This window comes from Otolemur garnettii, unplaced genomic scaffold (assembly GCF_000181295.1).
Source record: "Otolemur garnettii isolate 467f Iridium unplaced genomic scaffold, OtoGar3 scaffold00008, whole genome shotgun sequence".
NCBI lineage: Eukaryota > Metazoa > Chordata > Mammalia > Primates > Galagidae > Otolemur > Otolemur garnettii.
In genome coordinates, this window is record NW_003852403.1 from 34,989,189 (window position 1) to 35,005,849 (window position 16,661).

At 39.2% G+C, this 16,661-nt stretch overlaps 1 protein-coding gene across 1 annotated transcript in view; it reads right to left on the reverse strand.

The window, feature by feature from the left end:
- Nucleotides 1–6,094: 6,094 nt before the first annotated feature.
- PANK1 (pantothenate kinase 1) overlaps nt 6,095–16,661 on the reverse strand; it is a 71,751-nt gene continuing 61,184 nt past the window's right edge. Inside the window, exons 5-7 of the mRNA XM_003783779.2 lie at nt 16,567–16,658; nt 11,886–12,011; nt 6,095–7,774 (exon numbers count right to left, since the gene is read on the reverse strand). Coding sequence (XP_003783827.1) covers nt 7,715–7,774; nt 11,886–12,011; nt 16,567–16,658 — 278 coding nt within the window. The 3' untranslated portion in view covers nt 6,095–7,714. The remainder of the gene's footprint in view (nt 7,775–11,885; nt 12,012–16,566; nt 16,659–16,661) is intronic.

The following is a 16,661-nucleotide window of genomic DNA, read 5'->3' on the forward strand; positions in this document are numbered from 1 at the left end:
GTGCCATGGTATCATAGCTCACAGCAACCTCAAACTCTTGGGCTTGATTGAGCAATCCTCTTGCCTCAGCCTCCCAAGTAGCTGGGACTACAGGCTCACACCGCTATACTTGGCTAGTTTTTCTTTTTTTTTTTAGAGACACAATCTCACTTTGTCGCCCTTGGTAGAGTGCTGTGGCGTCACAGCTCACAGCAACCTCCAACTCCTAGGCTTAGGTGATTCTCTTGCCTCAGTTTCCTGAGTATCTGGGACCACAGGGGCTTACCACAACACCAGGCTAGTTTTTGTTGCAGTTTGGCCAGGGCTGGGTGGAACCCACCAGTCTGAGTATATGGGGCCAGCACTCTACCCACTGAGCCACAGGCGCTGCCCTATTTTTTTTTTTTAAGAGATAGTGTCATTTTGTAGCCCTTGGTAGAGTGCTGTGGTGTCATAGCTCACAGCAACCTCCAGCTCTTGGGCTTAGGAGATTCTCTTGCCTCAGCCTCCTGAGTAGGTGGGACTACAGGCACCCGCCACAATGCCAGGCTATTTTTTGTTGCAGTTTGGTGGGGGCTGGGTTTGAACCTACCACCCTGGGTATATGGGGCCGGCGCTCTACTCACTAAGCCACAGGCACTGCCCTAGTTTTTCTATTGTTAGTAGAGATGTGGGTCTCACTCTTACTCAGGCTAGTCTCAAATTTGTGAGCTCAAGGAATCCACCAGTCTTGGCCAGAGTGCTAGGATTATAAGCCTGAACCACCCATGCTTGGCCCATCCTGCACAACTTTTTTTTTTCATTAAACTTAGTGTGCTTGTAGAAAAAAATTGACCATAAGTGTAAAGATTTATTTCAAAACACTCAATTCTATTCCAGTGACCTACATATCTACCCTCATGCCATATCACACTTTCTTGATTACTGTAAGTTTTGAAATCAGAAAGTCTGAGTCCTCCAACTTTGTTCTTTTTCAAGATTGTTGTGGCTATTTTGGGTCCCTTGAGTTTCTTTATAAATTTTAGGATTACCCTGTCAATTTCTGAAAAATAAAACAAACAAAAAAATCTTGGATTTATTTATTAAAAAAAAAAAAAAAACAACTTTTGAGACAGACTCTCACTCTGTTGCCCTGTAGTGTCATAGCTCACAGCAACCTCAAACTCCTGGGCTCAAGCAATCCTCTTGCCTCAGCCTCCCAAGTAACAGAGACAGGCGCCCACCACAATGTCTAGCCGGTTTTTCTAGTTTTGGTAGAAATGGGGTTTCGTTCTCACTCAGCCTGGTCTTGAATTTCTGAGCTCAAGCAATCCACCCACTTCAGCCTTCCAAAGTGCTGGGGTTACAGGTTTGAGCCACCACGCCCAGCTCCCATCTTGGATTTTAATAAGAATTATATTGAATTTGTAGAACAATTTTGGAACTATTCCCATCTTAACAATTTTAAGTCTTCCCATCCACGAACATGGGATATCTTTCCATTTATTTAGGTCTTCTCGAATTTCTTTTTCAAAGCTTTGTCATTTTTAAGAGTACAAGTTTGCAACTCTTTTATTAAACTTCTACCTAAGTGTTTTTATTTTTTTTTATTGTATTGTAAATGGAATTGGTTTCATAACTTTATTTTCAAATTTTTTTGCTAATGTACAGAAATCAATTGATTTTTATATCCTGCAAACTTGCAGAACTTGTTTGTTAGTTCTATCAGTATTTTAGTAGATTTCTTATAATTTTTTATCTACAAGATCATGTCCTAGCCTGAGCAACCTAACAAGACTCCATCTCTATAAAAAGTAGAAAAATTAACCAGATGTGGTGGTACATGCCTTCAGTCCCAGCTACTTGGGAGACTAAGGCAGGAGGATCAGTTGAGCCAGAAGTTTGGGGTTGCCATGAGTTATGATGATGCTTAGCTTGGGTGACAGAGTGAGAGAGATTCAGTCTCAAAAAACAAACAACCTCTGCTTCCAAATCACAACCAGACAGACAAAACAGAAGAATGGCATCAGGCTTACTTATAGCAACTCTGGAAGGCAAGTATTTGGCAATTATTTTCAGAATAATAAGGCTATGCCTTCAGAATTCTGAAGAAAAACAGTATCTAACAAAATTCTATAGTCTGCTAAACTATTCATATAATTTGGGTATGAGGGCATAATAAAAATATTTTTGAAATTTTTATTTAGAGACAAAGTCTCACTTTGTCACCCTTGGTAGAGTGCCGTGGCTCCACAGCTCACGGCAACCTCCAGCTCTTGGGCTTAGGAGATACTCTTTCTTTAGCCTCCCAAGTAGTTGGGACTATAGGCGCCTGCCAGAACGCCCAGCTATTTTTTTGTTGCAGTTTGGCCGGGACCGGGTTCAAACCTGCCATGCCACCCTTGGTATATGGGGTCGGAGTCCTATCCACTGAGCCATAGGTGCCGCCCAGTTTTAGAAATTTTTAGCTATGCAAGTATTCAAAATTTTTTTTCTCAATTACCTCCTTTTTCTGGGATGCCACTATGCTCAAAGTAATAAGGTAAAACAAGAAAAAGGACAATTTGGATACTGCTGTTTTCATAGTTAGTCCTGTGCAACTAATTGACTTTTTAAATCGTATGCATGTGAAATGTTGAAATTTAAAAAAAATGCTTAAATTTTAAAAAAGGATTAACTCTCCTTGTGGACTGATTGAGGACTGTTTGGTGAAAATGTTAACTAAAATCACCTCAATTAATTCTAGTCTGCAATGGTTACTGTTTACCCAAGAGAGCAAGTAAAACAAAGAGGCAAAGATTTTTAATACAAATTTTCTTTTTATTTTTGTATGGCAAATGATGAGTATTAGTAAACTAGCCTTTTGAAGTTTTCTTATATAAATGTACCACACTGTGGTATAATCAGTAGACACCTTTTAGAAGATGAAATAATTAAGCTCATTAGAACAGGTGCTTGTGGCTGGGTTTAAAAAAAAAAACCCAAAAAACCCAATGGTCCCGACATAGGCATTAACAATGAAGATGCAAGTAAACACTTCAAATAAGATTGTTTCCTGAAATGAGCACACACAAACGGTGTTTTACTAAATTAATATATTGCTTTTTGTGATATTTGGTTTTAAATACATATGAGAACCAAATTAAATATTCCAAGTGAAAGAAAACAAACTAGCCATCAAATTGTTTCCCAAAAGTTATCTTTTTCTTTCTTTTTTTTTAATTTCCAGTTAATATGAAGGTACATACTATTAGGTTACATTGTTTGCATGTGTAAGGCAAAGTCTGAGCTGTAGTCGAGTCCTTCATCCAGGAGGTGTGTGCCATATACCCCTACATTGTACCTGATGGGGGGAACTTACTGAACTCTCTCTCCAATCTCCCCTTCTTGAATTTAATTGTGTTTTTCTCTAGTGTGGGCCCGTAGTTGTTAACCTACTAGGATCTTTGATTTTCACTGAGGAGGTGGCAAGAAGGGAAGCAAGCTGACCCTGTCATTCCTTGAGAGCTGGGGCCATGACTTACTGATACGTCCCATGACCATCTAAGGAAGTGCTTCTCCTTCCTCTTGATTGTATCACCCTGTTCTTTGCTTCAGAGCGCTTCCCACTCCCTGTTATTTTCTTGTTTATGTATTGGTTTATATGCTTCAAGTCTACCTCCTTCACAGGAATCTAAGCCCAATGAAAGCAGGGACCCTGCAGTCTTGTTCACACTGAAAGTATCCCGAATGTTACCCAGTGCCTCCCAGTCATAATGTGCAGTAAAGATTAAACAGACTTAGAATGAAAAGCCAGTAAACAACGTGCACCGATTAAATCTTCCCAGCCACAGTTATCTGGGTTTTCAGAACCAGGCTCAGTGAAGAGCTTCCAGTTTCCTGAGTAAGAGAGGCTGTTGCTTCCCCCAGGGTCTCTGCTCACCCTGCTTGGGAAGCCCCCCTTCCTGGTCCACTTGTTCGTCACTACTCCTTCCTTAAACTCCACAAAATCTTTTCTAGCACTTTCCTGAGAAGAAATAACAAACCCTCTTGCCAGTGAGCCTCTTACCCACACTTGTACTTCCTACAGGGCCTGGCTCCTGGCTAATCCTAAAACTACATTTCTCATCACTCTTCTATTCTTTACTCTCAGTACTGGCCTCTTTGCAGTTCCTTCAAACCTCCATTCTCATCTGCTAGGAGTGAAAATTGTCTGCCCAGGTATTCACACAGTGACTTCTCAAGTTCGTTCAACTCAAAGGTCACCTCCTGGGAAAGGCTGACTTTTACCAACCTAACCAGAGAAATTCCTCCCCTTCTCATTTTTCTAAACAGAACCTAGCCCCTCACCCTCGCTTGCTTTTTTTTTTTTTTTTGTAATACTGATCTAATATTGTATAATTAGTAATGTATTTGTCTTCCCTTCTAGAAGATAAACTCTGTGAGGGTGAACTTTCATTTTGTTTACTGTTGTGAATTCCGCTGAATAAACAGATGAATGGCACTTGGGGTGCACAAACAGCTTGACACTATGCTGTCTTCCTCTGCTAGACAGCAGGACTTGTGTCCTACAGTTCTCAATCTCCAGCCCCTTGCTGGCAGAGTCACTTCTTCATTTGCCTTGTGTGACTGAAGACATCAAGTAGATAGGACCTATAATAACAGTTTCCAACAAAGGGAATCCACATGCATCAGCTGAAGAATACAACTATGTTTCTATACTCCCTTTATCCACTGCTCTTGGAACTAGACACATTTCAAAGTTCAGAATAGTTTATCATTTAACACCCTTAGCAGGGCCAGTACCCTGTTATTAAAGATATCAATAGCTTTGCAACAAAATGTGATAAATCCTACTTACATGTGATAAAGAATGTTTAAGTCAGCTTTTGCTGCCAAGTGAGTTATCACAATAGATTTTAATAGTCTGGGATTTGGGAGTTGAGGATAAGGAGCTATGAATACAGATTAGCATATGGAGATTGGTGAAATATCTCCATGCTAAAATGGGTTCCCCACATTACAGAAGATTAAGAACTACTGATTTAACGCATTTGTTTAAAACATGTCTTTTTTAAATAACAGGTACTATTAACGAAGCTTTTACTCTGTGTCAATCCTTGCACTAAATTCTTTGATATGGATATACAACCATTATTTGCCCTATTTTATGGGTGAAGAAACTAGTTGAGGGAGAGGTTTGGCATCTTGCCCAGACAGCTAGTAATTGACTAAGCTGGCTCCAAAGTGAAGCTGTTTCACAGCACAAAGCCACGCTCTGGACCAACTGATCATCATACTGACTTCATATTGTGTAAGATAAGAATTTGTTAGTTATGACAAGTTTCTTTGTGATGGTGAATCTAAGAAAGTATCTCAAATTCAAGTGAATATGAAAACCCTCGGGCTAGGCTCAGCACCTGTAGCTCAACTGGCTAAGGAACCAGCCACATACACCAGAGGTGGCAGGTTCGAGTCCAGCCTGGGCCTGCCAAACAATGACAACTACAATCAAAAAATAGCTAGGCATTGTGGTGGGCGCTTGTAGTCCCAGCCACTTGGGAGGCTAAGGCAAGAGAATTGCTTAAGCCCAGGAGTTGGAGGTTGCTGTGAGCTGTGATGCCATAGCACTCTACCCAGGGCCACCACTTAAGGCTCTGTCTCAAAAAAAAAAAAGAAAAGAAAAGAAAAAAGAAAATCCTCAGGCTGTAAGTTTCTCTTTGTAAAAAATAGGTTGGTTAGATGTAGCCAACATTTAACTGATATTTATATGTACGTACAACAAAATAACTTATTTCCTCAGCTAAACTGATGTTTTAAATATTTATAGTAAGAGAAAAGTGATTTCAGATAGTTAAAAAAATATATACGCACACTAACTTGCCCTGATTTCCTCTGCAGAACCCAGATCTGTTGTTCCCCTCTAGATAGGAACGGAAATGGGATAACAGATCATCAAAAGGCACTAATTATAAATAATATACAGATTTTTAACTTGCTCTTTTTTGAGAACACCTTAGTTGCTTGGATTTTTTGAAGCCAGATAGAAATTGATAAAATATATTTGTGATGACCAAATTTTGAAACTCCTTAGGAATTACCAAATATAGCAGCAATAGTTGGCATTAAGGAAGTCAGTTGTATAAAAACAATCAAGTTATATTAAAAAAATCTCTGTGTTAGGGCTACAGCTTCAACCGAAGACACAGTGTTTTAGACCTCACTACATGCACGGGAAAGCCTCACGTTCAAGTTTTGAAATGTAGAGTAGCAAAAACACCACACATAGTTGTTTCATGGTACAAGGAAGAGAATATAAACATGAGCATTAAGAAATGAAAATAACATATACGCTGAAAACATCACAACAGAAACAGGCTTTATTTGAACCAGACAAGTGAATTCTTCAATTAGCATCAACTTCTTCAAGACTTGAAGATATGGAAATTAAAGATGGTGCTCAGAAGGCTGAGAAGGAAAGATCCATCGTGGAGTAATTATACTGTCCTTCAAAAAATCCTTTCAACAATCACAAGATCATTAGACCTCATGCGTTCCAATATCGGTACATGACCCTCATTTGAAAGTTAACCATCAGTTTTAATAGAGTCTTCCAAAAGGAGAAAATACATAGATCAGTATCATAAATTATTTTTTAAATTTTAGAAACTGGGATTGAAGTACAGTTTTCAGTTAAAAATATGAAAAATGAAAAAACTTAAACATCATTATTTAAGATGTCTTGTTATAAAGTTTCTAGGTACATATATACACAAAACAAATAGATATTAATTACTACCTGACACCTCAAGTCATGACTTACCCTAAATCTCCTGATACGAATAATGCATCTACTGGGAGGCTTTTCCCCATTAGTTTCAAACTTCTTGGACAAAGTTTTGCTGCCATTGATATGCGGGGCGTGAATGAGGACACTTTATCATAGACTATTTTAATTTAACATAACCTAGCATAAAATAAGCCCAATGAAACACTATTTATAAGGGATAAGACAAAATTGCATATAATTTGCAACTTTTGCCAGACTCATTAAATCCATTAACACTTTCAAAGTCTTCCCTTCCTAGGCATTTTCCAGAGCTTTAGATCTTGTGCTTAACTTTGTATCCCGGTCAGCACCTTGACTGATATAAACAATTACATCAAAGAAATGTTATGGGATGGGAGGCAGACCATTGGAGGACAGAAACAGGGGGAAGGATTTTTTTTTTCTTAAGACATCCAAACAGGAAAACAAGACAAAGAAGGGCAAACAAACAAACAAAAAAAACGTGTTCACAGTAAAACAAGCCAGATTTGTAGTTTCATTTGAAACCAATAGCAAATCATGAAACGTCATGAAAAATATAAGTAAAGGTAAAATCTCCTAGAGTAATTACTAAATGAAGTTAAAATTACCACACTGATCAGTAAACCCCAGAAGAAAAGTGAACAGCGCATACATATCAGGTCCTTCTTAAACATTATACAACTTTTCAAAGTTAACGCATAAAATTGGTAGGTTTGGCCACGCTGCACACAATTTTTTTTTTTAAAAAATACAGTATACAGAAAAAACTCTTATATTCCCCATTTTGAATCATTAGCTCAAAACCTAAGTAAAAGATCAGCTAGAAGGATTTTAAATTATTTACAATTCCAGCAGGTGCTTCTGCCACAGTGGCTCGGCTTCCTTCCCACGCTGCCTTTCACCTTCTCCAGCAGCAGTTTTCAGTTCTCCGTCCCCTCGGGAGGCTGTCCCCATGACGGCTCATCTCTACTGGTCATCAGTCATTTTGAACAGTTCCAACAGTGCCCCAACAGCTCCAAAATAACCCTACAAAAACAATGGAAAACTTCTGTACAATTATCTCTGAACCTTAGCCAAATATCTATTGTTTTTCATAATTCTAGGAATGCTGCCCCTCCATGTTGTAGATAAAGAGAAATTTAACACCTGAACTCTGTGCCAACAAACACTGTAGAAAAATAATGATAATAACAGTCACAACAACTATATAATTTATTGGACACCTACTTGTTTATATATATTAAATTAGTTAACATATGTAAAGCACTTAGAATGATGTCTGGCACATGGTGTGTGGTAAATAAATGCTGGCTATTATTAGTATATAACTATTTCATTTTAACTTTGCCATGGCAAAATTTACATTATTATTTTACAGATGAGAAATGGAAGGTAATAAAGTCAATTACCCTTACAGTGTCACACCACTTGTGCCAGGGCTCTACACCAAATCCAACTTCAAAGCTGTACATAGGGGAGGGGGGACCCTAAGCTTCCCTCAGGAGCTCTTGAAAAGATAATTCAATCAGCCTGAGTTTCACTTTGCCCATCTGTAAACAAAAAACCTATGTTTGTGTGAAAATGAAAGGGATGAAAAACAGAAATTTCTAGAGAACACATGTTGTGGTCTGGGCTGCTACTTATAACAAAGAACCATAGGCTGGTGGCTTATAAACAATGGAAATTTCTTTTTCAGCTCTAGAGGCTAGGAAGTCCAAGATCAAAGTGTTATGGAGGGCCCATTCCTCACAGATGGCCGACTTCTCACCATAACCTCACATTACTGATATGGTGGGAAGGGCGAAGGAGCAATTGGGTTTCTTTATGAGGATGCTAATCCCATTCACGAAGGCTCAGCTCTCATGACCTAATCATCTCCCAAAAGCCCTAACAGTATCACCTTGGAAGTTTAAGATATAAATTTGAACGGGGGTGCACAAATATTCACTCCATAGCAATCTGTTTCCAGAAGACAGAAGACTCCACTCCTCTGGTATTTACTTGAATCAACAGTTAATTTACTGCAGAAATGGGTGTGAACGTGTCAGGACATGAAAAGATCTTTGCTGCTGTTGCTGTCAGCTTATATACACTGAGGTTTCATTAATGGGGTAGAAAATTTTCTGAGCACTTTACATGAATTTCCTCATTTACACATCACAATAACTCTATGAGACAAATATTACTATCACCCTATTTACAAATGCTAAAACAGAGAAGGACGGTAGAGTCATTCTTTAAGATCTCTGAGTCAATAAAAGGCCGTGTTCTTAACTGGCTAGCTAGACTACTTCTCCTAGGCATTGTTCAATAACATTAGTTAAATGAATGAGAAATTCAATGAATGCGGACTCCTAAGGCCAGGTTAGGTGACCAGAAAGCCACTATACCAATTCTTCTCCAAAGTTCTCTCCATAGTATTCTCTGGTAAGGCCTGTTCACACTTAAAATGTAGAAAAATCTCTGAGGGACACATTCAAGGCATTATAAGAACGCTTGTTTCCCTGGCCATGCAGAGTGAGTTATCTTAGATAGTAACAAATGAAAACCATAGTCTATAGAGGCTTAGGATTGCAGGGAGTGATACAGTGACCACGTTTCTACCTGTAGATGTGACTTTCTTTTTTTTTTTTTTTTTGAGACAGAGCCTCAAGCTGTCCCCCTGGGTAGAGTGCCGTGGCATTACAGCTCACAGCAACCTCCAACTCCTGGGCTCAAGCGAGTCTCTTGCCTCCGCCTCCCAAGTAGCTGGGACCACAGGCGCCCGCCACAACGCCTGGCTATTTTTTTTTTGGTTGCAGCCGTCATTGTTGTTTGGCGGGTCCGGGCTGGGGATTCGAACCCGCCACCTTAGGGGTACATGGCTGGCGCCTTAGCCGGTTGAGCTATAGGAGCCGAGCCAGATGTGACTTTCACCTAAACCTTGGATTGTATTCTTCATATTACCAACTAACAACCTGTGTGAACTTGCAGATAACATTTTAGCCCTGAAAGTTTCCAGGCTTTGTTCTCTGCATTAACCCAAGAGGATCTGGACTTAGGATTGCCAGATAAAACACAGATAAATGCCAGATAAAATAAATGGGCATCCTGTACTTTTTATTGCTAAATATGGCAACTCTATCTGGAATAGAACAGTAGTTTTCTTTTTAATAATTTTTTTTAAAAGCTGAGAAGCTTTTTTCCTTTTCAAATAAAACTTTACATGGAAATTCCATAAATAAGTAGATTAAAAGGAGCTCTCTGGCCTAGGAGAGGAGGAATGAAGTTCTGAAACCTCATTGCTCCCCCCCCACCGAAAAAGAAATAAATCACTCCATGCCTTAAGCCTGCTATTTTTTTTTTTTTAATGAAAGGCTTTTTTTTTTAGTATCGGGCCTTCACTATTTAGTATTTAGGTTTTTATTGTTTTATATGGTTTAATAAAACAAAATATAAGCAAAATGAGCGGTAAATTACTTCTAAATGCAAAAGTAACTTCTTAAGGATTTCAGTTTGGGGATGAGAAAAATGTAATAGTTCTTCATTACACTAGAAATTTACAATGGTAGTTTTCTCAATGTCTTTTCTGCTGCAATATACAAAGAGATTAGGTATCTCCTGTGATAAACGGTAGCTCTCTATAGCACTGACTTTAAAGAGGGTGATGAAGAAGTGGGGAGAAGACAGGAAGCGCCCCCACTCACTCTTAGACACCTTGGTTTATTTACTGTGTGTAGAAACTCCATATACAGGACTCTGGATTTACCAACATCTCTCCATTTCCTCTGCAAACAGGTTAGGCTACTCTTAGTGGCCCAAGCACTTCTCATAAGTTGAGTTGTTTACTTGCCAAGAATCCGCTGTGTGAATCCTCTTGTTAAAATACTGATCTAACACCTCACTCAACAGGAACAATACTCAAAAACAGACCTTGGTCTTACATCCAAAGTTTGGTCAGTAAATGCAACTTTTTACATTTAAAATTAAAATAGTTAAAATAGGGAGATATTTTTTAGTGATTACTCATTTTAACTGACTTTTACTTATTTATTTTTATTTTTTTCCTGAGACAGAGTCTTACTCTGTTAGCCTTAGTAGAGTGCGGTAGCATCATAGCTCACAGCAACCTCAAACTCTTGGGCTCAAGCGATCTTCTTGCCTCAGCCTCCCAAGTACAGACCCCCACCACAACACCCAGCTATTTTTAGAGATTGGGTCTTGCTCTTGCTCAGGCTGGTCTTGAACTCCTGAGCTCAGGCAATCCTCCTGTTTCAGCCTCCCAGAGTGCTAGGATTATAGCTGTGAGCCACCAAGTCTGGCATTAACTAACTTTTAAAGTTTTAAAAAATTATAATTATGTATTTGTTGGATACAAAATGAGGTTATGATTTATGAATACAATGTGAAATGATTCAATCAAGCTAATTAACATATCCCTCACCTCAAATAATTATCACTTTTTGTGGTGAGAACATTTAAAATTTACTCTCTTAATTTTTAAATGTGTAATATGCTATTAACTATATTTGCCACAGTATGCAATAGATCTCAAAAATACCTATTCCTATCTAACAGATGTTGTACCCTTTGACTGTCACCTTCCTAGTTCCTCCACATCTGAGCCACTATAACCACCATTCCACTCTCTGTTTCTATGAATAAGAATTTCTTTCTTATTAAAGGGTGAATAGTATTCCATTATGTATATACTGCATTTTCTTTATCTATTCAACTGAGGTTGATTTCATAACTTGGCTACCATGAGTAGTGCTGCAGTGAACATGGAACATGCAAAAATCCCTTTTGCACATGGATTTCAAATCTTTGGGGTAAATACCCAGAAGTAGGATTGTTGGATCATATTATAATTCTATTTTAGTGTTTTGAGAAATTGCTATCCAGTTGTCCATAATATCTGTACTAAATTATATTCCCAGTGATTTTTTCCTGATTAACCAACTACTTGTCCTGATTGTCAGATAGGAGGGCTTCCATTTTGCATATAGTTCTTTCTTATCTTTTGTGTAAATGCAAAGTTTAAAGGCAACCTTTCTACTTGACTGATTCTAAAACGAAGACCCGCTCATTGGTTTTTTAGACAACCCAAAAAACACTTAACACAGAGGACAGTTAAGTCCATGTAAGCTCAACTTACCTCATGTTCCAAAAACAGAGCTTTTAGCTGTCCTTTGGACCAAAAATCCATGGCATATGCTAGGAGCTTCATGGAGACCATAATGATTCTGAGAAAATTCCCAACAAACACAACTCTATCTATATTCTGAAAAAAAATGTTAAAGAAAAACAATTGAACCATGGCGTAAAAATAACACTTAGCAAAGACCCAATGTTCTGTATGTCTCTGTACAGAACTCTGCAGAGTGAATTTTATTTTATTTTCTTGATGGAACTTTTTCAGAATTTCCAAAATGAAGTTCAACAAACCACACAGGACATTCTGCAAGAACAGGTGAGTGAGATTTTAGTTGGGCAAGGCAGAAACTGGTATTGGGCTAATTCACAGGTGTTATTTAAGACTGCCTTTGGTCTGACATGAACTTCAGCTCCCAACACACACATAAAATTATAATTGGAGTTCAAGTTTGGCTATATTTCTATGCATTCCCTCAATCCCCTAAAACTTCCGAGTACAAAATACTATTATAACCAACTCATGAATAAAATGGCAGTGGCATGGCTTATTCACCTAATAGGTTTGCTCACTCTGCTCTGGGTCAGACACTAGAATTAGAAAACTAAGAAACAATACTGAGTTTCTGCCCTCAGGATATGTGCTGGAATATCCTGTTTCGTCATCATATGGCTTAAAATATGGTAGCCAAAATTCTAAACATACGCTTATGAGCATTCCTCTCCTGTCCTGCCTGTCCATGCAGACGTGCTTCTAATGCCATAAGTTTCCAGCTGCAGGGTGCTCACTGCACTTCTCACTCCCCCAGATATGTCTTTAAGCTTAAAACGGAGCTTAGCCTGTCCACTTGCACAGGCTGTCCACCACTCACTCATGCAGCCAGTTGCTATGGTCACTCTTATCAAAGGCAAGAGAGCCTTTGAAGCTGGTATTATTTTCTGCTTAGTTTATCAAGAGTAATCAAGATTGAGTGGTGCCTGTGGCTCAAAGAAGTAGGCACCGGCCCCATATGCCAGAGGTGGCGGGTTTAAACCCAGCCTCAACCAAAAACTGCAAAAAAAAGTAATCAAGATCTAGGAACATCACCTTTTAACTGTCTCAGGTATTACCGATGCATATTCAAGAACACATAAGCCTCAGCTGGACACCTGTAGCTCAGAGAGTAGGGCGCCAAACACATACACCAAAGCTGGTGGGTTCGAGCCTGGCCCAGGCCTGCTAAACAACAAAGATAACTGCAACCAAAAAATAGCCAGGTGTTGTGCTGGATGCCTGTAGTCCCGGCTACTTGACTACTTGAGAGACTGAGGTAAGAGAATCGCTTAAGCCCAAGAGTTTGAGGTTGCTGTGAGCTGTGACGCCACGGGACTCATCGAGGGAGACATAGTGAGACTCTGTCTCCAAAAAAAAAAAAGAACACATAAACCTCTGCAAATTTCCCATAGGTAGATGGGTAGGGTTGGTTTCAGAAAGTTCATAGATAAAAGAACTGTAGTCACAAATTACCCAGACTAAGAGGTGGCAAGGAACACTCAAAGTATGAAACTCAGATTAAAGAGAAATTTAATTATATCTAGGCATTTCAGCCTTTCCCCTGAAACAAAGGATTCCAAGCGAGGACTTGTTCTAAGCCCAGTCCTGTATTACCCTGGTAGAAAGCCAGAAGGAGTGGAGTGGCATTAAAAGCTGATGAACAGTCCATGTTGCAAATAAATTCCAGGTGAGTCAAAGAGACCTCTCCCCCCCTTTTTTTTAAAGAGAGACTAGACTAGAGGAAAACATAGGAGAATTAAAAAAAAAAAATAAACTTCATGTTGAAGTAGAAAAGGCAAAATACTTAAAAGTCCATTTTGGATAGATTACTATAGTTACTTAAAAAACATCAAACATTTATTCAGGGGGAAAATATCACTACAAACAAATCCAAATGGTAAGCAATAAACAGAAAATATTTTCAGTCCATATCATATGAAATGGATTTGTTATCTAATTAATAGAGTTCCTACAAATCAGTAAGAAAGACCAACAGCCCAATACAGAAATGGGTGAAGAGTATTAATAGACTGTTCACATCACATGGAAACAAAACAAGAAATACAAATGGCTATTAAATATATGAAAAATGCTTAACTTCACTTATAATAATAAAAATGCAAACTAATCCCAAAATAAAGCATGATTTCTTACTTATTAGATTGAAAAAGATCAAAAAGTCTGATAGCCCTCTGTAGAGAAACTTGTACTCTTATGGAGGGAATTTTATAATATCTATTAAAATGATGATCAACATATCCTTTGACTCAGCAATTTGCCACACAGGAATTTATCCTACAGGTATGCTTGGATATATGCCAAATGATGTGTGTACACACTATATATAAATATATAGAGGACTTCTTTTGTTTTAAAACAAGAAATCACTCTCTTGCTCTGCCTAGGGTCTAATAGTGTCATCATAGCTCACTGCCACCTTAAACTCCTGACCTCAAGCAATCCTCCCACTTTAGCCTCCCAAAGTGCTAGGATTACAGTGTGAGCCACAGCACATGGGCCATGTAGATATTTTAATAATAGGAAAATACTAGAAAAACCTAAATATCATTAGGCAGTTGATCGAATCAATAATAGCATATCTATAGGTTAAGATGCTATATGGCCATTAAAAAAAGGAAACGGCAGGGTGTGGCCTAAAATCAAAGATCCTCAAATCAGTGACTCCAGAGAGCAAAGCAAGGACTAAAGGACCTGGTGACTGCTCTCACAGGGAAACACGATGTGTCAGTCACTGGTGTGTTCACTGGGAGGCTGCACTCAGGAGACACGCTCTGATGGAGCCTTGGCCCCAGGATGACAGGTGATTCCCTTCATTTATTCTAGGCACTACAGAAACATCTAAAATACAGTACATAACATGGCTACATTTTCAAACAGACATTTCTATTACATTCCAACAATAAATGGCATTAAAAGTAAAATCAGGGGCTAGGTGCAGTGGCTCATGCTTGTAACCCTATTTTGAGATGATGAGACAGGAGGATCCCTTGAGGCCAGGAGTTCAAGATCAATCTAAACAACATGGTCATACCCCATCTCTACAAAAAAATTAAAAAATTAGCTGGGAGCGGTGGTGCGCACCTATAATCCTAGCTATTACCCTGAAGGCTGAGGCAGGAGGTAGGAATTCAAGGTTACAGTGAACTGTGATCATGCCACTGTACTCCAGCCTGAGCATTACAAAGTAAGACTAAGGAAAGGGGAGGGGAGGGGAAGGGAAAGGAGCAACGACAGAAAGGAAGGAAGGAAGGAAAGGAGAGAAGAAAAAGAGTGAAAAATAAGTCAGTTGCTCTCTCTCAAAAGAATTATGAGAACCCACTGGCTCAATCTAGGCAGAAGTGCAAGCCAGTTCTGTGAAAGTAAGGAGACAGGGCACTTATTGCTCTATAGGGGAAGGGATGTTACTGTCTTACTGACCTTTGAGAGCCCATGAGTATAGTCAACTGCCCAAGTATTAGACTTAGGGCTTATTTGGCATCTTGGAAAAACTCCCTTTAAAGGTTAACTTAAAAAATAAACTCTCTGTTATGGTAAGTCCTGGCAAAGTGGGCTTTGAAATGGCACATCTCTGGAATACTTTTTTATATGAATGTCAGCCTCCCATGGAAACTCCATCTAAATTAGGGACTTCCAAAGAGTTATGTCCCTTATCTACAGGCTAGTAACATAGTCCATTCAATATTGTGAAAGGAAGGTGTCTCTTTTGTCACCTCAGAGTTCAAAGGCAGGGCTAGCACCCACCCACTTACCATAAGCACTACCTCATATACCAACACTCTACTATGCAACTACAGAGGGTTGGCGGGGGGGTGTCTGAGTACCTGCAATGTTGTATTTCTCTACCTGAGTAATGGCTGTACGTGTTTGTGAACCAAGCCCTGCAGTTACAATTTGAGCCCTCTTCTGTATGTATATTTCCACTAAAAATTATCTTTTTAAAAACTCCATTACAAATCTACTACGATTCTTTAGCACCCTTCTACTACCTGTTCCACATCCCACCTTCTTTTTCTTGTCTTTCTCACATACCTCCGTGAGAAGAGTTGTACTTTGCACATCTTGTATTTCAGACATATGTTCCATATGTGCCAAAGAAATTTTGCTATGTTTGAAAACATACTAACAAAGCTTTGTCTGTCACCAGCTACACACCCCTTCTTGGGCCTGGGGCTCTGGCTGGCCTCAGCTGTAGCAAGCTCTCTGTGCTTTGATAGCCCTGTACAATGCTGCTTGAACTCCATGCCACAAGGCAACACTGTAAAGAAGCTGAAAGCAGAGAGAATATCGAATAGTGCAAGTTGAGCATTTTACCTGCATCATTTGCAAGGATGCTCAGAGCTTTTCCTCACATTGCAGTGGCCACATGGCAATAATGATGGCCAGAGAAGCTGTGACATGGGCTGTGATTTACCATGTTTCTACAGTTGGAGGTTTTATGAGTTGTTATGTAGTGCCTTCTTAAAAACAAAATACATCCTCCTTCTCTTTCCCTAATACGTACCCCTCCTGCCCTAGTAGGTGTGATTGCAGTAAAGAATACATAGTTTTATAAGAGTCAATGGACACTGCGCTGCCAAAGATGATGTGTATGAATGACACATGGCTTTCCCTGGGTTGAGCAAAGCCTTACCTCATTCAATGCACACATCCGAGCAATGGAGCCAATGTTGTTGGTGATGGTGACCAATGTGGCCCGGGCAAGGTCTTCCTTGCTGATGGAATCTC